Source organism: Passer montanus, unplaced genomic scaffold, assembly GCF_014805655.1.
Source record: "Passer montanus isolate IOZ18808 unplaced genomic scaffold, ASM1480565v1 scaffold2, whole genome shotgun sequence".
Lineage (NCBI taxonomy): Eukaryota > Metazoa > Chordata > Aves > Passeriformes > Passeridae > Passer > Passer montanus.
The window spans coordinates 25,288,125-25,314,431 of record NW_024366591.1 but is presented as its reverse complement, the minus strand read 5'-3'; the positions used below and the strand labels follow the sequence as shown (position 1 = coordinate 25,314,431).

The window sequence follows — 26,307 nt, the reverse complement described above, 5'->3', positions numbered from 1 at the left end:
AAGCAAGGAGGATCCTTATGTATTTAATACAATAGAATATCGGGTGAGCCAGTAGTGATTTTTTCACTCAGTCTACAATCTATAAAACTGGCAGAGTTTTACTGTTAAATCAAGCAAAGTCCCTACAGATTTTCAATGCTGTGAGCTGTGGAGAGGCAAGGTAATATTACTAGATAATTGTTATACCCTCTTTCAGATGTGTCTGGTACTATGTAAGGAGTATAGTTAGATTTGCCATCAGGCTTCTTGAGGTTAGTGTTTCCTCCTCTGTTTTTTGTGTAGAAGATAAATATGCAGGAGGCTGTATGTAATGTTGCTTAGAAAGAATAGAGAAAATCACCTCTAAGTAAAAGCAAGCCATCTCTACCACCAAACATCAACAACTATTTTTCCACTTCCTTTGGAAGGAAAAAAGGCTGACTGCTGAACAGTACTGTAATGCACAGTGATTTGGGGCAACTGACAAAAATGGATACTGAAACATTTGTTTTCCATTTTGTTTTCCCCTGGACAAATGATCCTGGTGTCAATTTTTGTTTTTTTCAGTCTGCATGCTCTGTTGTGTCTGGACAGCTATTTCTTCAAATTGGGTTTATTTTCCAGTTGTATAAAAGTATTCATCTACATTGTGGATAGAGTGCATTAAGTTACTCCCTGTCGTGCACAGCTGGAAGCAATTCAATGCTGCAACATTTTGTTTTGTTTTGTCCCAGTTTTTTCTCCCCACTGTGTTCCCACAGCCTAGCATAGCTCTGCGCTGCAGCAGACAACTCTCTCTTTTTCCAGTGACACTTCTTAGAACATCGGAAATTGACATATTCTCTTTTGTCTTTTTAGTACAAATTCAGTGGCAAACAGCTCAGCTTGACTCCATGAACATTTCAAAGTGCTCTATAGACTAGGAAGATTGGCTTGAAAAGTTAGACATATTTAGGCAGGCTGTTTTATTTTCTTCTTTGAAGAGACTAGATATTTTGAGAAGATTGAAGGAAGTGTGCAGTGCCAAATACTGGTCTGTTTAGAGGAGAGAAGAGGAATATGCAGGTCTTAACAGAGCTTTCTTTGAAGGAGAAAAAACATTTTCTCTGTTCTAATGCTTTAATAAGACACAAAGAAATCCCAGAGTTGGTGAACCAGAGTTTGTCTTCTATCTTGGAAGTACTTAAAAAAAGGTGTTAAAAATCAATACTGATTTTTTAAAGTAACATTTTGCTTGTATGTGCAGGCACTGCAATTATTTATATTAATTTTACCCTCAGTAAAACGAGATGCTGATCTTATTGCTGTGTAATCAAATCATAATATAGACATTAAATTATAGTGAATGCAAATTTCAGTGTGCCAATAATCTTCTGTAAAGAAGGATTACAGGCTTTATGAGTATCTTTGCAGTGGTCTTTCTTTCAATTTTCTTCTCTCTTCCAGTCTCTACCACTCAGAGAGTTCCTTCCTTCATCTCTGCTGCTGTCTTCCATCTCCTATCAGCCACCTATGGTGATTCTTTCTTTCTCATTTAAGATGTCTGCTCTTTCCTCTGTGCAGTAGCAGAAGTCTAACAGAGATTATAATCTTGGTTTTGGTTCCTTGCTTGTGCTTCCATTGGAGTTCTGGAGTGTAATTCTAGTGAGACTTACCCCACCAGTTGCTCTGTAGGTGTGGGATACTGATGTGATTGGAACTGGATTTACAATTTCCCAGGAGTTATATGAAGGGAAGGAAATAAAAATGTGTCTGAACTGGTAAGCGGTAGGAACACTAATGTGCAAGGTAATTATTTTGTTTACATTCATACCTGTTTCCAGTACCCTTCCTTTGCTGTAGCTGCTTCTTGACACATTTTTAAAGTAGGTTACCCCAGTGACTATCCCCACTTCATAATGAACCTGTAATCACCATTCAGCAGCTGGAGATGCAGTTAATATCTTTGATTTCCCTCTAGAATCCCTCCATCCTCTCTCAGCTAGGGAAATCAACTCAGTGGGCTCTGAAGGTCAATCAAAGAATGCTGTTCCGGAAGGGAGTGAGAATGAGACTGAATTCAGCAGCTGACAGGCTTTATGAAAATGTCTTGTACCTGCTACTTGTGTAGTTCATCTGCTTCTGCTGATCTCCACTATTGCAATAAGGCATGTGGAAAATCTGTTCGTTTGGCAGGGGAGTAGGTAATAGGGCATGACAAAACGAGGCAGCGTGCCAGGCATCAGATTGGTAGGTATTATTCCACTGATACTCGTGGAGTTTACACGAGCTGAAGGTTGGTGGGAACTCATGAAAAGTAGATAAAAGAAAACACATGAAGCAGGGCCGTTACTTCATTTTATGCCGTGAAAATAAGGAAAGAATAAGAAAATTAATTAGGTAATACTGCTTCGCAGAAAACTGCAGGGAAATTGCGAGGCTCAAAAGAATGTTCCGTAGAGGATCTACAGAACAAGATCTATTCCATAGAATAAATAGCCATTGAGAAAACCTCTCTGGGTGGAAGGTAATAATGGGAAGTAGTATAGGGAACCATGGCTGTTGAAAGAATTGAATATTGGCAAAAATATTACAGTTTCATTAGCAATACCACACAAAATTAAGACGACAATTTCTCTTTCATTTTGGATGAACCTTGATGTCGGGATGTATATGCTACCAGCCTTAGTAAGAAAAAAACTACAGATACGTATCAGCAGCAATATTGAGGAAAAATATTTAGGAGTGGAGGGATGTCTCCCTGGGTAAAACCCTGCATCAGCTAGGAATTTAGGGATGTTCTGAACTAGCAACTGTACACAAGCCATTCATGTTTAACAGCTGTGGATGAACTTGTTCTATGTATTAATCTAACTGGGTTTTTATCCATTCTTGCCTCTGAAATAAAAATATTTTATTATATAACTTATTTATCTATTCTAGAATTTAATTGCTATCATGCTGAAAAGCAGTTTCATTTTTAAACAGGAAAAATGTCCCAATCAGTGAAGAAAACTTCTGTCTGATTATTTGACTCAACACCTTCAATTTGTGGTAGACCTACCACGTTCACTGCAAAGATTTAATTACTAAAGCCATTTATGATTTTGTATGCAGTTACATAATTTTATACATCTCCCAGTCTTTTTGTTTGCTGGTAGAAATCTCATAGCCTATTCCTGTTCACATTCAGAAGCTGTTCCTCAGCTGTGATCTTGTCACACTGTTCTTAATTTTTTTTAGCTCTACCATATCTTTTGGAGATGGGAGATGAAGGATACCATACAGTATTTGAGTTGTCAGTACAAGTGGATTTATGCAATACTGTAATGGCATTTTATTACTATTCCTTGAGCTAATATTTTAATTGAAATATCAATAATAACTCTTTCAGGACTAATAATAGCTAGTGCAGAAGCAATCATATTTTCCCCCTGTGTATCAATTTCCATTCCTTGATTTCATATGCCATTTTATTGCCTAGACAAAGCATTCTGTGGAATTTTTCTACCGTTCTGTGGTCTATGCTTATTTTAATATTTGTGAATAATTTTTATAATCAACGAGTCATCTTAATTTTTATCCTCTTTTCTAAGTTTCTTATGTTGCTGTTGGAACAGAATAGGATTCAGCAAAGATTGCTGTGCTTTTCCACTGCTATTCTCCATTTTTTAATTCTGACCTCATGAGAGGTCATTCCTTCTTGTGTTATGATGGCTTACTTCCTTTAATGGCCTTTGTGGAATCTTGTAAAAGTCTGTTTACTAGTCTAAGTGTGTTGAACTCACTAAATCACTGAGATGCTTGCCAGTGTCTCCAGAAAATTTTAGTATTAATAAAGGATGGCTTTTAAAGCATCTGTAAAGAAAAAAAAAAAAACCACAGATCCCAAGCAGTCCCTATTTTTATCTTTAAGATAGGTATCTAGATGTGCTTTGATCCACGACCCATTATAAAAAACGAGAATGTAGTTAGTACTACATGTTAGTACCTTGATACCAAACCTACTTAACTAGAACCTTGACAGTGTAAAACTTGTGAAGGTAGGGGTTTGTAGGCAAGAAAATCCTGCTGATTTGATGCTTTTCCTTTTTACAGGTTTTTTTCTAAAACTGTTTCTGTTCAAAATGTATGCTAAACCTATCATCATTAATTCTCTAGTGACTTGAGCAGCATGCTTGATTACCTGTGCATTGTACACCACTTTAAATAATTTGATTAATTTCTGTGTTATTTGCCTTTCATAGTTTAATCACCTGTCAGCACTAAACAAATTTTCTATTGTGTTTGCATGCACTAAAGTCTTCATGGAATATGTTCCATGCTTAAAAACATAAATGTTGAGCAGAAAGTTGACTGCCCATTTCACAGGGGAGAATCTGATACTCTTTCTCTCCATGCAGCAGCAGTCCTTTGAAAACCAGAATCTGAACCCAATTTGCTAAAACCACTACCTAATTAAAAGCCAATCTTTTCTCCCTGTCTCCTTCATACAATTTCAGAAAAAATTTGGGTTTTTTTTAACAGATAGAAATGATTGCTAATATGATTTATGCCAGTGACACAAAGGAGAGAAAAGACTGATGTTGCTGTCAGTTGAATGGAGAATTTTTCTGCTTGCACTTGAGCTACACAAAATAAAGATGATATGTTTGTGGCTCAGAGGCATTTTATCCAGTCTTTTCACTGGAGCAAAGGTTTACAAAAGTCATTTGGCAATAAAGAAAGAAAAGGTCTCTGTTATAATTTTAGCAGATCATATTTTTGGAAGTGTTTGATGGGAGGATGCCCATAGAATTCAAGGTGGGATTGAAAACAGATTTTAAAATTTATTGGGAAATTGAATTGAAGATGTGCTAAACTAGTACACCAGTTTTTGAATATTTTTTGTGTATGATTATTGTAATGAAAAACAAGGCAAAAAGAAATCAACTGTGCTATCTAGAGCTCTCTTGACTTTTTGTCCTGTGGATTTATGATTGGAAGATGAATTTTTAACATGTGAATCGCAGGAAATGCGACCAGATATATTAGCATCATAAACATTCACATCTTTAGTTCATATTCAAAAGACCTAGCTAAAATTTTCAAGAAAATTGTTTAATCTTCTGTATTGATAGAATGTCATGCTTCTGTTGTGAAAAAATATCTATATCTAATTGGTAGAAATCAATATGAATACTCTTGCTTCCTACATACTATCAGGCATGCACATCAAATGTTCTTCTAAAGCAAAGCCTTCTTTTGGGCTGTACAAAGAAATAATATAGAATCATATAATACCCTGAGTTGGAAGGGACTCATAAGGCCTATTGAGCCCAGTCCCTTGGTCCATGGAAATAAAAATTTAAAAAAAAAGTTCAAATATGTAGTTGTTAATTACTACTTGTTAAAACCCCAGGGTTGGGGAATTAATGAATAGCAAAGGTGAAGTGCTGGCTGTAATGTGCATCTTTTGTTCTCTCCTTGTCACTCTGAGCCTCTGGAGAATTCAGTGTGGGGCACCTCTGTGAAGTGCTGGCATCTTGACGTGGGCTCTTCAGTGAAACTCCCAATACTGGTTTTGTTGCCTGTGTTTGTACTGATTATGAATAAGGCTCTTTTCGTAGCTTTTCTGTGAGGTGCTCTGCACATGAAAGAGGTGACCCAAGGGTGAATTGATGTTCTAATAAACAGGTTTCTTAAGCATTCATTTATTTACGTATCTTATATTTAAATTTTATGTTAAAACTTAAAATAATGGCATGATTTGTGATACGCATAGATCAGGTAATAGTTTTACAGGTGTGTGAATCTGGAGGCTTTTTGGTTGCTCTCTTTCAGCTCTTTCTTGAAGGATTTATTCTCCTGATGCCATGTACAGCAATTCTTTGCGTGTAGGATCATTCTGTCCTTTGTACGAGGTTCGCTTTTGAGGGCTTAAAATACTTAGCTCTGAACCAAATGCCAGAGTCTTTGTTAAAACTAAATGATTACTGGCTTCTGCACTGTTAACTTTGTACAGCCTAAAAAGAGAATAATGAGGCTGTCAGTCAACTTAGGAAGTTCCACAGCTATTAATTCATCTACTCTGTTAATGCTTATACAGATTTTTGCCATGTAGCCCCATCGCAGAAGACAGAAAATACCACTGAATGCAGTGAATAAAAATACAAGAACAACTGCATATATTTTAAAATGTGGTGAAAATAAGCTTTAATCTATACAGAAGAGGCAAGCTATATGATCAATAAAATCTCAAGTACTGACTAACTGCACAAATTGGATGAGCTAGTAACTAATTTGCTCTCTTGCTCAAGGAGTATATTTACACATGGTTTTAAAGTGAGTGTGAGAGTCACTAACTGACAATGTCAAAGGACTGCTGTACCATGTCTAGCCAAGCTTGGTAATTAAATGGCACACGGGTTAATTGCAGAGACAAGCAGGAGACTGGTGTTAAAGGACTGAAAGGATTCAGTTGCAGAGTGTTGTCCATTTGAGGACAAAAAGAAATGCCATTATAAAGGGAGCTCTCAGAGTTCAATAATGACCAATTCAGTTTTTATTAAAACCTTATTTTCAGGTTTTAATAGTATAATAGGGTTGGAAGCTGAAAAAATTGCAAAAGAGTGACTTTTGGGCCACTTGAAGCTGTTATAAAATAAATCTAAAAGTGATCCCAAGAGTTCATACATCAGCCTATATTTTTTTGATTGGTTGGTTGGTTGGTTTGGGTTGGGCTTACCTGATTTAACCTGTAGCCATGGCAAATTTGCTTTTGAAGATACAAAACTGATTGATTTAATGAGAGGGGTACTAATATATACATTTGACACATACTAGCCGTCTGTCTCTGTGGATCAATTTTATTACAGCTCAAAGGTTTTGATCAGTACTTAGTGGGAAGGAGAGTAACCCACCGTAATGAATGTTCTTCTTATGGTTTATAATCTTTATAGCTTACTGCTACATATAACTTTGCTCAGCAGAGCACTCAGACGTGCTTAAATGCTGTGCTGAATGAGAATTATAATACATCACTCTGCATGTGTACCTAGAAAAATAACAACAGCACTACCATAAAAGATAAGATGTCATATTTTCTTCCTGAGGAAAGGGAAGTATGACATATGCTATTCATGTTGCTGGATAAATTACCCAGCTGCTCTGATGACAAAGGTGTCTATGAAGTCCTAAGCAGAACAGTAATACAGCGTAATGCAAGTGCTGCAGTCTGTGGAGGAAAAGCTTTTCCATGGGGATGTCAGCAGAAAAGAAGAATGATAAGGAGTTTTCATAGGTACATTGTGTACAGTGTTGCAGTGGCCAATTGCATAGGAACACAAGGTTTGATTGTGAAACATAAAATTTTATGATGCTTTGTGTGTTTCTGTACTTTCTCCTTTGGCATCCTGCTGTTTTTCATGACATAACCAGAAGGTAGCAATTTGAATTTTAGAAGAATGGGGAGAAACCCATCAATATAATGGCTTTGTTCTGATGATTCTGGATACACATCAAAGTGTTGTGTTTTTTAATTCCATAGCTGTTGAAAATGAAAGCTTTTGCTTTAATGTTGTAACAGGTGTTACATTCATTTGTGATTATTCTGCTAAATTCACCTTGGTTTTGCCTCTATTGCTTTTGTTTATGATTTTATTTTATTTTATTTTCAGGACTGTTTCCTGCAGTGCTGAACCTGGCTAGTAATGCTCTCATCACAACCAATGCTACCTGTGGCGAAAAGGGGCGGGAAATGTACTGCAAACTCGTAGAACACGTACCTGGACAGCCTGCAAGGAACCCTCAGTGCCGCATTTGTGATCAAAGGAGCCGAGTTCCACATCGTATGTGTGCCACTTTCCTTTTGTTCCTTTAAAAAGATTTTTTTCCAAAGGGTGTAGATACTCAGGAAACAAAACAATAGTTCACCAGCCTGATTACTGTGAAATGTGTGTCTCTATTTAAATCAAGTTAACCATCTCTTCCAAAGGTGTTTAAAAATCTGTGTCTGATATTGGCACTCCTTCCACAGAACTTTCTGATTCAGGTACTGGAAAGCAGAGAACCTAAATTTAGATTTTTAAAAAATTAAGTATCTACAGCTGTTGCTGAATTCTTTTAATATACACTAACCATGAATAAAAAACAGAAACTTACTTTTACCTGCATACCTACTTGTGGAACTTGAACATTTTGGCCAATCTAAGCAATATCTGAAATTTCAGTAAATTTGTATTCAGTGAGCCAGAAAAAATAAGATAAAGTAATGGAGCACTGCTTGGTTTAATGCTTAGTTTTTAATATTAAAATAGATTTTTTCTAACACTGCTTTCTTAAAGATTACCTGGAAGCAAAATCAGTTTTCAAATAAAATTTGTCATCATCTACTTCAGATATGCCTATTTCTGGTAGTTGGGAAGATTGGAACTAAGAAAATTTCCTAGTCAAGTCATACAAGTTTAATTTCATGTAACCTTGCAGTGAAAGACATGAACAGCTTTAACATTATTAGATTTTCATGGGTATATTAGTGCTGTAGATGGTAGAGGATGTAGGGATACTTAAAACAACTTTTAATGGAATAGATAAAATACTGGAAGCAGCACAGACACAGAATCACGAAGACAATTATTTTTTACCAATTGTGTTCCAATAAAACTTAGCTCATTTGTACCTCATGGCATTTAAGCATGTGCTTAAAACCACAGGATAAAAAAAAATAAAATATGACATTTAATCTGTCTGCTAGTTCTAGACAGGATGAGCTGTCTGTGGCTGTAGCTTTCCAGACGGAAGCTTGTTTGGATTCTCCTTAGACACTTCCTCCCATGGCCAGACTTTCTAGAGTGGCTTACTCATTACATCACTCAAAACAAAAGTGTTTTTTTAATAGCTAATTTGCATCCCCTTGCAGAAATTCATGTTATCTATTTCCTAAGTTCAGTCAATACAAGGAATGGATTATTACTCCATTTTTCTTTAAAAAAGTGTTTTAATTAATTGAGGTGTCATGGTATTGCTCTGTCTAGTTTCTACACTAAGCTATCTTTCATTCTCCTCATAGGTTTTGTCTTCTAGGACTCTAACTGCATGAATTGCAATTCTCTGAATTCTCTTTAGAGGTTTTAATATCTTTTAAAGTTCACCTGAGCTCTTACTAGCACTACACAGAGATCCAGGTTTGCTTCAGAATAACCATATATTCCTGTTCACTGTTTTACTTTGATATTTCCTATTGCTAATGGTGAAACATCAACATAGTTGTCCATTGCAAACTTCAGATGGTTTCTTTTCCAGCTAAATTACTCCTCATCTTATATTTGCAAAGCTATTTGTAATTGTCCCAATGTAGACTACTTAATTTATCTGAAGACAGTTACAACCTATTTTTTTTCCAGATTGTTTTCCAAGTTTTAATGTCTTCTTTAACTACAGAAAATGCCACCTTCTGAGAGAAGGTCATAGGATTCTTTAGCAATAGACATATCCAATCACATAATAGCAGTGTGTTTCACTCAGAGAAGAATTTTGATTTTGGAAGCATTCCGACTGGCAGAGAGACTGTGCAAAAGACTTTACAGATGGGAATTTAGAGACATATGCACATTACCCACAGTTTTTTCCTATATGAAGCTTGCTTATTTCAAAAATCAAACTTAAACCAGAGATATTGCTATGTCTTGTCTATGATGTCAGGCAGTGTACACTAAAATATGTGTATACACACAGACATGTATGTATGTATATAAAAAAACCCCATCTGAATGATTTATATCTATGTTTCTCCTTGTTCCTACTCTCTTCTAAACTTGAATCAGTCCAGCTTCATAATATCTGGTCTTTCGTGACAATCATATCTCATTTTAAGGTCTTCAAATGTTCATTTGGCAAAGAGAAGTGCCTTGTTTAAACAGAGATGGCTTGTTAATAGGAGAACCATGTAATATAACCAGACTTTAAATGATCCCCCTGGAATGTGTGAGTCTGGTGTGCCTCCCCTTAATTACTGTAGTAGGAAATGAACACAAATTCCCTGGTTAATCACATGTGAGTCCAAATTAAAGTGCACAGTTTGATGGGCTCACTCTCTAAGTTCTCCCTCTTGCCATCCGTCAGGAAGATTGATTCTTGAACTCTATTTGCAATCCAGTCCTTTTTGCAAATATTGTATTTTCCTCCTTGTCTTTAAAATATGCTAAACATGCCAGCAGTTAATCAATTTTCAAATTAATTATGATTAAAGTTTCATAATGGTGATTACAGTTAATTGTTGATTCATCTCCCAGTCCTCCTTCTGATGATTCACCTTTATATCAATTTGATCTGAAGATCAAATTGACAGATCAAAATTTCCAGTTAGACAACTTCTGTCACAATCACTGAAAAGTCCTGAATTTGATTTGCAGCTGATTTTTGCTGCTGCTCATTTAAATCCAAAATTTGAAAAAATTATCAGAGCTGTGGGAACTGACAGCGTGTAAAGCATGGGAACTGCGTGCTTTTCTTTTCAAGATAAAGAAAAAGCTACCTATAGCTTTATCAGTTGTAGTACTAGAATTCTAACTTGAAAATGTTGCTGCCCACTAATACCATTGAATAATATTTAAATTAAATTTTTGGCATTTTCAATATTGAGCATTTATGCCTTCACTCAGTCCCACAAAGCCCTTTAATTGTATCTTTAAATATGTTCAGGCATTCTGGCTTCCCCTAATGAGCTAGGACTCCTGTCCTCCACAGGTGGTTGATACAGCAAAAAACCAGAGATACAAAGACTATCAATCTGGCTGGTTGATTTAAGTAATAATTAAAATAATAAGTAAATTAATCAGTTCATAAAGTAATTATTTGCAATTCTAGGCCCAGCTAGTAATGAATCATATTCCAGTTTTATACCAAGGAAACCTGAGAGTTTAGAAAGTCATTCTTAATCAGAGGGGTAGAGTTTTCTCCTAATTCATGTTCTTGCAAGCAGAACTTGCATAGAAGAAACTTACCATATATGAATTTCCATTGGGTTATTTTCTTCATAATGTACAGGCTTACTCTGGGAAATTAGGGACTTCAAAATATAGATCCTTGTACCTTTTAAAATTTTGATTTTGTTATTCTCCATTTTGTACAGGAAAGAAACACAAAAATAATCTAGAAATGTTGAGTGTGATTTTTCTTAGTCTAAATAACATTAAAGTACTAAGTAAGCAAATTTGGATAATGTAGAAGATCTTGAAATTCAGGAAAAATTCGATTTTGTAAATAAATTTGTAACTTCTTACTTAGGATTCATTTGGGACAATGCAGCAGGGTAAATATAGACATGAAAAATAATGCATCTTGGAATTTGATATGGATTATAACCAAACAAACCTTTACATGCATGTATGTGATTCAGAAAATTTTCCAGTTGAGGAATATAATCTGTAATGATTCTTGAATTATTTCCTCTGTAATGATTTGTGAATTATTTCCTGAATTATTTCCAGGTGTGCTTAGAAATGTCTTAGAAATGCCAGTATTACCAGAATTACTTTAATCTCTGCTTTTCTTGCACACCATATCTCAGATTTCTGATTTGTTGTTTCTGTTGCAACATTCCATGACTTTGCAGTACTTGAAACTTTGGAAGAGTGCAGGAAGTGTTTACTTGATTTAAATGCCTGCATTTTCTGTAGCGTAAGGAGGGCCTTTTGCACTTAGATGTTCTGAATGACCTTGTGATCATAACCAAAATTAAACAACTAATATTAGATCAATATTCCAGTAATAATAAGCATGACTGGTGGCTCAAGAGTGCAAGAAAAATTAATTTATTCTTTTTTCTTTTTAAAGTCCTGCCTTATTAGTTCTGCAATTGCCTTAAATCTAGATTTTAGATCTAAAAAGAATTAAATCTTCTAATAGTTTTGAAATTTATTTATATGTTTTTGCTGTTCTAACAGAACGACACCCGATAGCAAATGCAATTGATGGCAAGAACACTTGGTGGCAAAGCCCTAGTATCCAGAATGGAATTGAGTATCATTATGTGACCATTACATTGGACCTCCAACAGGTAGACTTCTATTTGCTCCTTTCTGGGCTAGCTTTCTTTCATGATTGATCACCCGGATTATCTCAATTTTTGCTTTATGTTGCGTTCCTACATGAAGACATGACCAATTTCTCCTATAATTTTCTGTTGTTTATATGGATGTGACTGACCCATTAATTGTAACATAATGTGCCAAATTTAAAACAAAATGTTATTTCGTATATATTTTTAGGAAGTCATGCAGTTTTGAGTACTTTTTGTCTGTGAAACTGAAGTACTTACAGGGTAGGGATTTTTATACATGAAGGAGCCTTTGAATCCTCAAAATATTATTAGCATTCTGGCTTTGGAGCCCTCATTGCTAATGGCAGAAACAATCCTACATCTGCTCTTTTGGCCTTATATATGCAAAAGTATTCAATGTGCATTTCTCTTTCAAACAGGAGAGCTAAAACTTTTATAGAAGTTTGAGAGTAGGATCCTGTGCATTAAAGAGGCTTGTGGGGCTTTTTAACATGTCTTTTAAGTTTTCAGAGTTATTTGCTGGTTTGCTTCTACAGCAAGGAATTGTGCCTCTTGTTGGTTGTGATCTGTTAATATGCAAGTAGCTCTTGGCATTAGAAATAAATTCCCATCCTTGTTTTCCATCACCCTAGAAATTTTAGTTGTATGGTTGTTTAGGTCAGGTCTTTTAAACGAGAGCATTACAACTTCTGGTTTTTCCCCTGCTATTTTATTATCTGATTATCATCAGAAATTAGCAAATTTATGAATTTATGAAAGTTTTAAGTTTTCTTTTGTATTAAAAGCTGGTAACTAAAGGGTCAGTGAGGACACTGTAGAAAATGTTTGGGTTGTTGTAATGTATTTAAAAGGCTTCTCCGTGAGCCAGCTGACAGTGGTCTGAGAATGCTGCACTGTGTGTGGCGTGGGTTTGGGGGTTTTTTGTTACTGTTTTGTTAAAATGAGACAAGGATCAAGTCTGACCCTGTTTCTTTCCCATGTCCTATTACTAACTGTTAGAGGAAACTTGGCAGTCCTTCTGCAGCTCTAAAGCTGATACCTTCTCTTAAGCCCATTCATTTGTTATTGGCTGGAATAGAAGCAGTGTTGAGTTTTCTGTGGATGTCAGAGAGGTGGGATAAGACCCTGTGTCACTAATGCTATCTGGCACACCCTTTATGAGCTGAGTAACCCATCTAGTTAGGAATGCATGTGATTTTACTCACCACCATACGGAAACAGAGCAAGTATTGTTCCCCAAAATGTACTAAAATTCTACTGCGATTTGCATGGCTTTTGGACTGCTCAGTAAGGAATAAATGTTGTTTGTGTCTTGAGAAGTATTAGGAATTTTTTTTTTGCTTATCCAGGAATTTCATAGTCAGAGCATTATAGACTATTAAAGTAAGTGGAGGAATATGAAATTTCTCTTTCAGCTTTTGTTTTGTGTAGGAGTCACTATGAATGGTGAAGGTCACCAGATATCTCTGGGATCTCACTTAAAAGAAATTCTATTCTTTACCTTTGGCTTTTAGGAGATTCAGTAATTGCTATGTTTGTGTTGATGAATTCTTGCTTTAAGTATAAAAATGCTTAACTTCCTTTTGTGCAATAGAAATAACAAATGACAAATCCACAAGTAATGGACTGAAAATTGCAGGAATGCATTAGTTCTTATGTTATTACTGGTAATTATGATAGTACATGGAATGCTTTTAGCAATCCCGATTTCATGAAAAAATCAGAAAAATAATTACAATTTCCTCATTTATATACTGCTTGGCCTTTTTGGGCAGTGACTTTTTTTTTTTTTTCTTTGTTGTGCTGGGAATTCATATAAAAATAATGTATACTGTTTAGCAATAGCTAATAAACTATAGGAAGTAACATTTACTTAATGTTAGAACAAGCCCAAATATTATCAGTCCTGTTGGGAAAAATGTAGTATTTTTTCTTGTTTTCTCTCAATAGTTGCGTCTTGCCTTAATACTTACAAAGAAGTTTTATCTATACTGGAGGCTAGGTTTCTAATTCATCCAAGTATGCTTGAAATTTTTACTCCATTTTATTATTAAAGTATGAGTTGAAAGTTTGAACCATTTGATTCTGAGCATCTTTGATGATTTTCTCTTAACCCTTCACATTTCCCACTCTTTAGACATTGTAACAAGGCTCATCTATATCACAAGAAAATTATGGAACTGCCTGTAAATGTGAGATTATTTTTTACAGTGCTTTTCATCCAGCAAGTGCATAGGAGGTCAAAAATACAGATTTATTTGGGAGTTTCTCTCATGAATTTAAATGGAGGTTAGAGCGACAGGTTGAACTACCTTGGTGGATCCAAGTTTGGAAGGGAGTGGTTCACAGATGAGCTGGGTGCCACGAGAAGCTGTCTGCTGTTCTGCAGCTCTTAGTCCTGCTGACTGGGGAGGGTCTGTCTGCTCTGCCTTGAGAGTATTGGGTGGCTCAAGCTCAACAGAGGTACTTCAGGTCCCACAAGAGCAGCGTTCAGCAGGACTGAAAATAGCCCTTCTCTTCGAGGATTTCAGAGCAGGGAGCTGGCTTACACACAGAAATGCTTACACGTCCAGGGAGAACATATTCCCTGTAGTTGTGGTGTTTCTAAATCCTCAGTTGGCCTTAATTTCACAGTGATGTAGAAGATTAGTAGAGTATCTTTAAAGAAAATTGGCAAATTCACAGGAAAACCAGTTGGCATTTTGAGGTGAAGTGATCAGCCCATCTGTTTCTGATTTCTACACACATCAGGACACTTTCTTTAACAAATTCTCAACTACTCTAGGGAACAAGGACATTGGCAATATCCTTGATACTGCTCAGATACTTGTGCCAGGAGCATATTTATGTGGATTTAGACTTTTTTGCTGTGCACTTCATATTTTTAAAATTATGCTAGAATATTTTATGTGAATTGTACATGTGTAGAATGCAGGTGCACCCAGAGTTAATATTCTGGCAGAAATTTCTGGGTTTAATAACTATGTCTTAATTGCTTGAGACTGTGGAGGATCAGTTCCGTGTCCAGATGATGCTTTCCAGGACTACATATCTGAAGAAAAAGAAAGTACACTCTACAGAGCCTTGTAAGCTGCAAGAGCAAGAATAATTGATTAAGCTATGTAGCTGTTTCTCTCTAAAACACTTGTACTTCATCAGTTGTAGGTTCCCTAAGCTCTGACAGCATCCAGCTCCCTCACCTTCTCTTTTCATCCTCTCCCCTACCCTTCTTCTGTAGGAAGGGAGGAAAGAGTCTAAAACTCTTATTCTGGCTCTGTGTAGATGGAAATCACTGCAGTCACCATCCCTTCCAAAGGCAGTCTCAGAACACTTATTATAGGAATGATGTCATACAGCAAACTGGTGGCAGAGACCCATAAATTAACTAAATCTGCATCCCTGCCTAATTAATTTTTTTTTTCTTAAAGAAGAAATAACCAGGCCTTGGAGTCTTGACCATTTCAAAGTTGTTGCATGATTTTTGGATTCTGGAACAATCTCCCTGTTATCTGGTTTCAAATTACTAGTGGAATCCATTGTTTGGATGTTTATACAGTTGAACCCCATAATAAGGTCCAGTTCACTTAATCCTTTAGGAATTGACTAAAGGTAATCTTACAGCCATAGTGAAAAAGAGGTAAATCGGATGATATTTGACAGCATTGATTCTTCTAATACAAAACTGTAGGTTTTTATTTTAACTTATGACAGCTGACCAGGTAGTGGCTAAGGAATCAAAAGTTGTTGAGAAACAAAGCCATATTAAAATAGCCTTTACACATTAGCTGCATAGTCATATAGGAATACGCATATCATTGGGCAATATTTGGTTTAATGTTATATTTTCTCTTCTCTGGAACATCAAATACATTTTCCATTGGGGAAAAAAATATTACAGCTAGCTTTCTGTTGTATCAAATATCAGAACAGTGGAAGGAATGAAGAGGAAGTTAACTATACTGCTAAGTCTTGGGACATAAGAACCAGTTTAGTAAAATGAAGTGCTGTATGATATTTAAGTGTTAAATTTCTATATATGTGCAAACATTTTGTTCAGGTGTTCAATTAATATTTTCCTTATCTCTTTTACCTTCTAATAACTGTGAGCTTAAAATGCTTTCAAAACTGTTTTTGTAAAGGTAAGGCTTATAGCTTCTCTTCATTCCTAAACCGGAAAGTAGTTTGACAGAAATGAAGTTTAGTCCAAACTTGTACTTTTCTCCAACAGATAGTCAGTTTTGTTCATCTTCAAAAATGTTTGTCTAAAGAGAAAAAAGTGGAAAAACTGAAAGTCTGTTGAGACTATCACGCTGCAATTGCCTGATTGCCCTGCTTCCCCTCCCTGCTGAAAGGGAGATGTTTCTGTACTTCTTGTTCTGGCACTAGCATTTGTGTTGCCATGCAGGAAACCAGATGTACCTTGGTACTGAAAACTATGTCTTGTTTTGGTTTTTGGGGTGTGGTTTCTACCATATCAGTTTTCTGATTTGGCTTGCTTATGCGAGGTTTTGTTGCCAGCTTGAAGGAGGGGGCAGCAAACATTCCGTGTTGGCTTCAACGCTATAAAACCTCAAAGAGTACGGTACTGATCTGTGAGCTACAGTCCAAGCCTGCAACATAGAGCTGTCATCCTCAATATTTGTTTTTACTACTTCTTGCTCATGAATCATTCCGTTTTGAAGTTATGTAGACATTTGAGAATTCAGAAAACAAATTCTCTCAAAACTAAGCCAGTTTTCTGGCTCAGTTACCCCTAAGCAGTAAAGGAACCCTTGAAGTGACAGCCCAAAAGAGATGCAACTAAAACAATGAAAATGACTGTTGAATCAGTTAAAAAAAAAGAAAAATTAATTAGGTGTTCTGTTTTAATAAAGTCCACAGCCAACTTTTGTCACAATATGACACGAAATGAACGTCACGCATACGCTGAGATGTCCAAGGTAAAAAAGGGGTAGTTTATTTATCTACTTCGATATATACGGAATTCCAAAAATGACCCTGGATTGGAGGATGAAATTGCCACCTCTCCAATGACACTGGTGAAACCAACGTTCTATAAATTCTCTCCTCCTCCAGAAAGGAATGCAAAACAATCATTATTTACATGAAAAGTGTGTGAGAAACTCCATTACAAAAATGTAAACATCAGAAGGCTTAGAAGAACTTTGAACAGGGTGACAAACTTTTAGAAAGGCATGTTAGTTGCAATATTCATTATTTTCTTATTTATTTTTTCAATACCTTCATAGGCTTGAATCTTAACATTTTAGTGAATCCCTTATGTTCTTTAGATTTACAATTTGCTGGTAATCAACTAAATAGATATCTATAGAGTGAAAAAATGAGTAATTTACCTTTCTGATATTCTTTTAAATTATTATTACTTTTTAATTATTTTACATTATTAATTAGCATCTAATTTTAAAATCTTTTAAAAGTAAGACTATTGGACTTGAAGTTAGCTTATAATGAAAACATTTGAAAAACTCAAAAAGAAAAACAAGAAAAAATTGCATATAAATACATCGGTAAGGATTTATAGCAAACATACCTAGAAAAAATTATATGTTATCATGAAAACAAACAGAACGTTAGTAAATATTTTGACATTACACTAAACATTTTTAAGAACTACCTGTTTTATATACTATTAGCAAATTTACTTTAGATTATGGATCTTTCCACCTTGATTTCTGTTTGTAGGAAGGAGAGAATATGCGCACACTAATAAGTAACAGATTTTATCCAGGGGTCCCTTCTTGTCTCAGAATAAAGTTTTCCCCATTGATGTCACTCAGACAAAAGCCTAAGGAAAATAAAATGGTTTTTTCCCCAGTTAAGGACTGAGACTGCACTTTTATGCCAGCCATAATTCCTGAAGAGGCTGCTGCATGAAGCTTCTTAGGTGTTGTAAAAAACAAATATTAGTGAAGATGCTCAAGCTGACTTTCCCATAGCATTAAAAAAGTACATGGAGGGAGTTGTCTGAAATGCATTCTTAAATGCTAAGAACCCATCATTGTATTGAAAGATGAATTGTAATACCCACCAAACAAAGTGCTGTAAGCTGGGTTGAAGAGTTGTATTAATAATAAATATCCTCAGGATTATTTTGTCCATTTTTTATTCTCACCACTAAATCAGACCATAAATTTATTGCTTTTGGCTTAGACAGAAAGATTTCTAAGTGAGCAAATCCTTTCAGCTTCAGTTCATAATACACAGTAACAAAGATTTTGAACAGTTTTGAGAATTTATACATTTTCTTTTTGAGGTTACATGCCTTATGTTTTCCCTAGATGTTTGTAATACATATACATTCCACTTTGCTAATTTTGGCTTTAAGGAAGAAAGCTATTTTCCTTTGAATCCAGTGACACATACATTCTGACATGAATATGAGGTTGTGCTCTGATTTTGTGCTGTTAGCTGTCTTGGTTCTAAAGAAAATTGTGCAACCTGGGAGAGTGGTGATGAGATAAGTAAGGGGTCTCTAGGATTCTCAGTCTTGAGCAGATTTTGTTATTGATAGTGAAGAAATGTATTGTCTTTAAATAGTTTGTGATGAATAAGAAGCTTACTTGAAAAAATAAGTTTTGCAGCTGATGGTGTTTGTGAAATAGTGCTTCTGTTGTGATAGGCACATTAAAATGTACAGATTTGGTATGAGTAAGTGAGAGCTTGTGAGAGGACACTGCATGGAAACATCACTGAAGGAAATAAGAATACTGCACTCTGAGTAATCTCAATGCTCATAGACCCAAGCTGAGCATCAGTTCTGATCTAGAAAAATTTTTAAGAAGGGGGTTTTTTTGTGTGAATTTTTAAGTACCAAAATAGAGGAACAACAGCACAACTGTCCTCCCCTCTTGTGCAGGTTTTAAGAAGAAGTTTGGATATTGGCATTTTTATCAATTTCTCTTTTCTCAAAATAGTCTTTCTCCATGGAAAGAAGTGATAAACTTTAGAAAAGAAAGAGAAATTGCTTTCTGCTATTATTTGAAAGTATTGTGAAAAGAGATTATTAGCTTCAGCCCTCTATTCTGGTACACATCAGGCTAGTGATGAGCAGCAAAAATAGTCAAGAGAAAGCAGCTCTTCTTTTTGAGGCCTTCACAAACAGCTGAACAGTTGGTAGTGGAGAAAATCAACTGAAAAAAATACAAAGAAAAAAGTTGGCACTGACACAAACTTTATAGGTTCTGACTCCTTCAATTTGGTTTTATGTGTCTCAGATATTCAGCAGCTGGACAACTTGAGTCCTTTACAGTTTGACATTGTATAAAGTGCATTCTTTCAATAGATTTTGCTTTCTCTTTCTTCTTTTTTTTTTTTTTTTAAGTGACATCTCTCGAACAAAAGTTGAGAAGTATTAGTACAATGTGTTTTTTGTGACAGAAAGTGTTCTTAAAAGAACTTGTGCCTCTCCAGCAGTTACATGCTTGGAAGGGAGAAAGCTGAGCTTATTCTAAGTTCAGGGATTTATATATTTTTTTTTAAAAATGAATATTTTCCTGTGGACATTAATTGAATGGGACTGAGCAGTGTACAAAAGTGAATTTTTGCCTAAATAGAAAAGATTAATTTGTAACTAGTTTGGAGGCACCCACCTTAGACCTATTCAAGATTGGCTATGATAAATCTTTCTATTTTTCCCATGAAGTGCTGTGGACATCTTAATTTGCATAGCGTTTGTAGCTGCAACATTTTGTAGCTACAATTTTTTCTGGACCAATGATGCCCTGTTAAATTTCCTTTCAATACTAGAAAAAAAAATCTATATTGGAATAAAGTGTGTGTTTCTTTCAGCCCAAATTCCCCATCTGGTAGCAGAATTTCAGTTGGAAGCAGCTGAGAGATATAGAAGCAGCATTGTTATTAAAGGCAAACTGCAGCGTGGTGGAAGATGTTCAGCTCTCTAAGCTGATATTAGTGGAATCCTGCTCAGTATATTTTTTTTTTCCACCCATGACAACATTTTCAATTACAGAAGTTCTAACTGTGAGCAAAATATTTGAAATCATGGCCACTGTCTCTAAGGACAGTGATAGAAAAAATACATGCTAGATGGCCATTTGAGGAATTTGGAAAGCCATTCAATTTCTAATGGCTTTTTATCTATCTGAGTTGGATGTGAGACTAAAATGAGAAGCTTAGTTGTTTTTAAATAACCAGTTGTATAAAAATTCTTGCATCAAAACTGTCTACTCTCTTTAATACATAATAAACCCAAACAATAATCCATAACTATCTGTGAGTTGAAATACTACTGACCTCATAAACTGGCCTCTGAGAACACAAGGAACTGTTTCTCAGAACTTACACAATTTCTTCTTCAATTCATGAGTAGTTGAATTTGGTCTGTTTCATGTCTTAAACCTTTAGGAGAGGCCAATCCAAAGTGAGAAACAGTGAAAATGTGGTATTTAAGATGCATGATGTGCTGCATATATAACAATTGTTTTTATATGTGAATATCAAGATAGAAGTTAATGACTGAGGAACACTTTTGCATTGAGAATCTGTTTGTCTGTGATTTCTGATTCTTGATCACCTGTGGTATTAGAAGTTCAGACCTATGTGTGTTTTCACATTCAGACTGTAGCAAGGCAGAGCTCATACTCCTAAGAGAGTGAAACACACACATGCCTGCACAGAGCAACATAAATACACCACAGTGCCCTGTCAGCACCCACATGAACACAAACACAGCACAGCCTGCTTCACCCTCTTCTACCTCTCCAGCTGACCAGGATTAATGTCTGCTAGGGGTGTATACATCTATGGATGCAACCAAGGCATGCAGTGCTTTGGTAGCTAACCTTGGATAATCTTTTGAAGATCCTTGAGATTTACAGCCCCACTCCAGTTGCTGGTATTTAGATCTCTTCTGCTTGCTGAGCTTGAAGTTAAATCTTATTCACACATACCCACTAAAAAGAGAGAGCACACCCAAAGAAGATATTTAGAAATGGGATTTAGTGAGAAAATAGGATAGACTTCAGTGATTGAGGTCAGGATTAACAAGCTGATCAGCCGGCTAGTTGTAGTCAACTGGTTCCTTTCATCTCCTTTTCCCTCTATCTTACACTTGTTCCTTCTTGATCCACCTTGATCTCTCCCTTTCTCTACCTCTATTCCTTCACCTAAATGGTTCCATTGTAAGTCTCATCCATTTCTTCAATCCCTTTAACACATCCCATAATGAATTCTGCATAGACTTTCCCCTGCTTCTCTTAATGAGGGGGACCCCCCTATAGCTAATAGCCCCCTTTAACCTCAGGGTGTTCTGAGGTAGCCTCGAGTCCTCTGGATGGATTTCACACTGGGACAAGGAGTGTCTGCAGTGCTTTATGTACCCCTATCAGCACTTTTAAATAACTGCCTAAATAAATCTGCGTCATGGTAAAGGTCATATGGTGTGACAGTATTTATACCAGCCTGTAAGGAAACTAGTCCTTGCTTAAGTCCTGACACTGAACTGCAATAATAATCAGCAACATAATTACAGTAAACAAGTAGATAAAGTGTTTATACCAGATTGTTGATGGAAGCCTCCATTAGGGCAAATAAATTTTTCTGTTGAGAAAATGAAATGGAAATACTTCTGTAGAATTGTGTGGTACCATTTTTTTTTTCTCTGCTGATATTCTGATTTACATGAATTTTTTCTAACTGAAGGATTTATTTTTTAAATAGAAGTGCAAGTGGGAGTTGGACACAATGAGATTTCCTGCTTCAGTAGTTAACCCTATGTAGATTAATGATTCACTTCAGCTCTATCTGAATAATATTAGTGTAGCAAATTATCCTTTATAGTAGGATGCACTTTTCTGTGTCTTATGAGGCATTCACAAGAAGGTACAGTACTATAACTTATGGAAGCGTTCCTACAATATGTGCTTCATAGTTCTCACTGCTGAGACAATTACCAGTGAAAATGAGACCCAAGACTCATTTTGTTTCTCATCTTGAGCATTATGTTGCCTATAATTTGGGAAAGGTTTAAAGGAGTATTTAGACTATTTCCCTCCCACTCCCATAATTATACTGCTATGGTCACATAAGTAGGAAAAAGTAGAAAAAATCACCAGCTGTGCTTTGGCAGCTGTGTTAGTGATCTTATGCATGCTACCAGGCAGCTTGGTATTGCTCCATTTTCCCATTTGTATAAGCAAACTTGGGTCTCTAGGTTGCATTCTATTGCTCTTGTACAAATCCAGATGTGCTCTAAGATGGTGCACTTACTCTGTCAATTGACATGTGTCAGTTTGTTGATGCTATCTGAAAAAGTGAACCAAGCTGCTGTGTCAATTACCCCTGTGAGGAGAATCTCAGTGTTACCATGTACTAGGAAGGCTGGCTTCAGAACACTGAACCATGTCACTTTTTTTGATTGTGGAAACAAATGCAACAAAACGCAATGATACATTAGACTTTATTCATTTTCTCATGCCAGTAAGAAAACTTGCTGGTTTTGTATTTACTAAAAAACTCCACAATAAAAGAAGAGTTACTCTTTTATCTGGAGAAGGACAGTTTTCCAGCTGATTGGAAAGTCAGCATTGCTTCCATTACATTGATTTGCTTGGTGAATAATCATGCAGCTGCTATTAATTTGATTATTTTTGTTGTCATTGCTAGCTTGCTGAGAAAGCACAGTAAAACATGGCATGCAACATGATTGCTCTCTGCTTCACAGCATTGTTGTGAGCTGGTAGTGCCTGGTGTAGCTGACTGAGCTGGGGCAATAATCTTCTTGTGTCATGCTAAAGCTCTAGCTGTCCCCCAAAGGAAAGGTATTTTTAAGAAGCATGGATTAACATCCCGTGCTGTCTTCAGCCTAGCCTTAGAAAGATCAGGAATAATATCAACCAGGCCATGTTTTTGATGCATGATGCTTTTGGTACATCCTCCTTTGTCTGCAGTTAGCATTAACAGTCTACCAATTTTTTAAAAATACTGGTAATTCCAGCTCTGTTTCTCCGTCCAGGAAGTTAGTGGGTTGCAGATAGCTCAGTGCTGTGACAAAAGGAACTCTTAGAGGCTGGGACAATAGTAGTTTGAATCAGGTTGAAAACTGTAGCTGAATAATAGCTACAACCACCAGCTCTTTGTGTGTATTCTTTTATTTACATTAAGAAGTTTTTTTCTTGTCAGATTTAGATTAAGAGAAATTACATCCATTCCACTGTGATGTGCAATATGCTGTTTACTCTCCACTGCTTTTTTTTTTTGTGGATTTTTTTTCAGTTTCATTTACAGCGCATGCTAAAAATAATGAAAGCCAAAGGTGTATATTAAATTGCAGTCAAGCAGTGCACTATCTGAAGGCAAGAAACAAGACTTGAAATGCATTCTCAAGAAAATATGCAGGAAATGTTATTGGAAGAGGGATTCAATTTGAAAAATCACTGTAGAAAGTTTCTCTCTCCCACACAGCCTAGTATTTCAAGCAAACAGAAAAGAGACTTCCTGTTGATTACACCTCTTGGCCCCTCTGAGTCAGTGCATCCAAGATGTTTGCAAAGCTAAATGTTTTTTTTCTCTGAAGTTAACAATGAATCTTTCGTGAAATGTTGCAAATTTTAGGACTTCCAAAAGGAAGCTATATATACACACACCTGGGGTTATGAACTTATTGTGAAATATGTCCTAAACCACAGATCTTCCATGCTAGAAGCCCTAGCAAGTTTAACCTCAGCTGTTACCCATTCAATGTGTAAGGAACAGTCTTATTCTGAGAATTTGAGATAAATTGCTTATGTAAAATAAAAAAAAATATTTAAAAGTACTCTGGAATTAAATCTTTATTCTGTATTCTTTACATTTCTAAGAGCTTAACTGGGGGGGGGGCGGGAGTAGTTTGGAGAGATTTGTTAATGTTTTGCTTGTCTCTGTTTATTGTAAAAAGTATTAGTGACACTGATTCAAGATAGTTAAAACTATAATATGTAACTGTTTGTGGCCACAAGTGAATATGGCTGCAAATGAGTTAGAGAGAGGAAAGGGGATTTCTGAAAGGGGGCAAGTGATTGTATGATTCCTGTTGGAACAATGGAACGAAACACAGGTTTTTTGATTCTCAGGAGTCTTTATTTAATGCTATTGAAGAAAGATATTGAGATAATCATCCAAGAAGGTACAGTTAAAGACATGCTCTTTAAGCTGAAATAAACACAACCTCACTCACTTCTTATTCCACTGAAAAACTTTGGCTGCTAGTGGTTTATTTTCCTGATTGAAGTGACTATGAATCTTACCAAATTTTCAGCATCTGCACAGAAGGCAGGAATGATAATTGGAGATATAAATTTCTTCTTCTCCATCATAAAGTGTTCAGGAATACTCTGCCACTTAACACATTTTCTATTTTACAGTAATGCTGGTGGATAGTAAACACCAGTTCAAATCTCCTTACTGTTTCTTTCATTGTTTACTGTTGGATATTCTTTTGGTAACTTTACTGATCATCTAAGCATTCACAAGAGATTTTGTGTGGACTAAGTCTGAATCTTGCAGCTTCTTTACAGTGACTGTCCAATACAAAAAGGTTTAAGTATAAAATCAACACTGACATGATACACTCTGGCATCATCATGTACAGATTCACAGCACTGCATCTCAAAAATAGTAACTTTATATGAGTTCTACTTTTCTGATGGAAATAGCTGCTTCTGTCCCTTGGCTTCAGTTCTATCTCTGTAGCATATGGCTGTTAGTAGGTTAAAAACCAAACCAAACCAGACCTGCGTCACTAATGTGTGTCATTCTGCAATTGCAAATGTATTTATGGTTTGCATTCCAGCAAGCGTGTACACAGAAATAAACCTTGATAAATCAATTGAATAGGCAGGTAAAATGGGCTATAATGAGCATTGATTATCTGCTTGCATTCTGTTTATAGTGATATTTGATGTGTCTCTGTCCTGTAAAGCTTATTCACGGTCACAGTGCTGAGTTGGGTGAATGTTTTATAGAATGATTGAAACAAGATTATTTTATAGAATGATTTCAGCATGATGTGATTATCTTTCAATAGCTTAAAACTATGTTTTTCTTTAACAGAGATAGAGTTGTAATAGTTCGGCAACTCTTAAACATTGTGGAAAGTGTATGTCTATAAATACACATAAAGAAACAATGCCACACTTACAAACTGAAAATACTTGAAAACAAACTTTGCAAACATTTGGCTGAAATTGCAGTTTAGCAATTACCTACTAAGCTATGTGAAACATAGAGTGCTTTGTAATTCTATTTTCAAAGTCTCTATTGGCCTAATGCAACTAATATTTTTTTTTCAGAAATGTCTGGAGAATTTGTTTCTGCACTTGTAAGAGTTTCCATGTAATCCAAGGCCATATTGCATTTCTAGGGGAAAGAAAACCAGTCAAGCATTAACGTATTTACTTTACTTATTTTGGCAGCTATGAAGAAATTGGAATGAATTTTTCATTGTGTGTTTAGTTGTGTTTTAACAATTCTTGTATTTTTCAGGTTTTCCAAATCGCGTATGTTATTGTGAAAGCAGCTAACTCCCCTCGTCCTGGGAACTGGATATTGGAGCGCTCACTGGACGGTGTGGACTATCAGCCATGGCAGTACTATGCCATCACAGACAGCGAGTGCCTGACACGCTACAACATTCATCCCCGGCCTGGAACCCCATCCTACATAAAAGATGATGAAGTCATATGCACTTCTTATTATTCCAAAATCCACCCTCTGGAAAATGGAGAGGTAAGATCAGATGGTGTTCCATATGTAACACAGCAGAAAAAAACCCCTTTGGTTAATTGGCTAATCTGTCTTCAGTAGACAGAGTGTTTTGGTACAATTGAAAAATGTGGAGAGAATCTGTTTACAAGTTTTAAAAGCTCATCTTACATGGTCCTATATAAATGCACACAAGGTTCACTCTAATAAGAATATTCTACCAGGTAAACCAAGAAGTAAAGGAGTTTATCGGCTAGGCACTTAGTACTTTCACACAACTTTATGTACTTGAAATATGTTCCCATATTCCCTTGTGAACAAAGGGGAGAATACTTGGAAAAATCACAGACTCAGTGAAGTCATAAAACACTTTTCTTTTAGATGCGTTTTCAGTCCCTGTGTATAAGCCAGGATGTCAAATGATAATGATTTTAGCCAGAATTTAATTTAATGCCTTAAGAGCTGACTCTCTGCCCCTGTTTATGCCTATTTCTACTTCTTTCAGAGATCTCTACTATTTTACTCTAAGTCCAGGCACATGAGTCATGGACCAGTCATTTGTTCTAATTGAAAGTGTGGAAAAGATGTGA

At 35.9% G+C, this 26,307-nt stretch overlaps 1 protein-coding gene across 6 annotated transcripts in view; it reads left to right on the top strand.

Moving 5' to 3' along the window:
* Positions 1–26,307, top strand: part of LAMA2 (laminin subunit alpha 2) — a 337,030-nt gene that overhangs the window by 73,708 nt on the left and 237,015 nt on the right. For all 6 annotated transcript variants that reach the window (XM_039706790.1, XM_039706788.1, XM_039706786.1 and 3 more), the window contains exons 2-4: positions 7,617–7,787; positions 11,883–11,995; positions 25,499–25,741. In XM_039706790.1, coding sequence (XP_039562724.1) covers positions 7,617–7,787; positions 11,883–11,995; positions 25,499–25,741 — 527 coding nt within the window. The remainder of the gene's footprint in view (positions 1–7,616; positions 7,788–11,882; positions 11,996–25,498; positions 25,742–26,307) is intronic.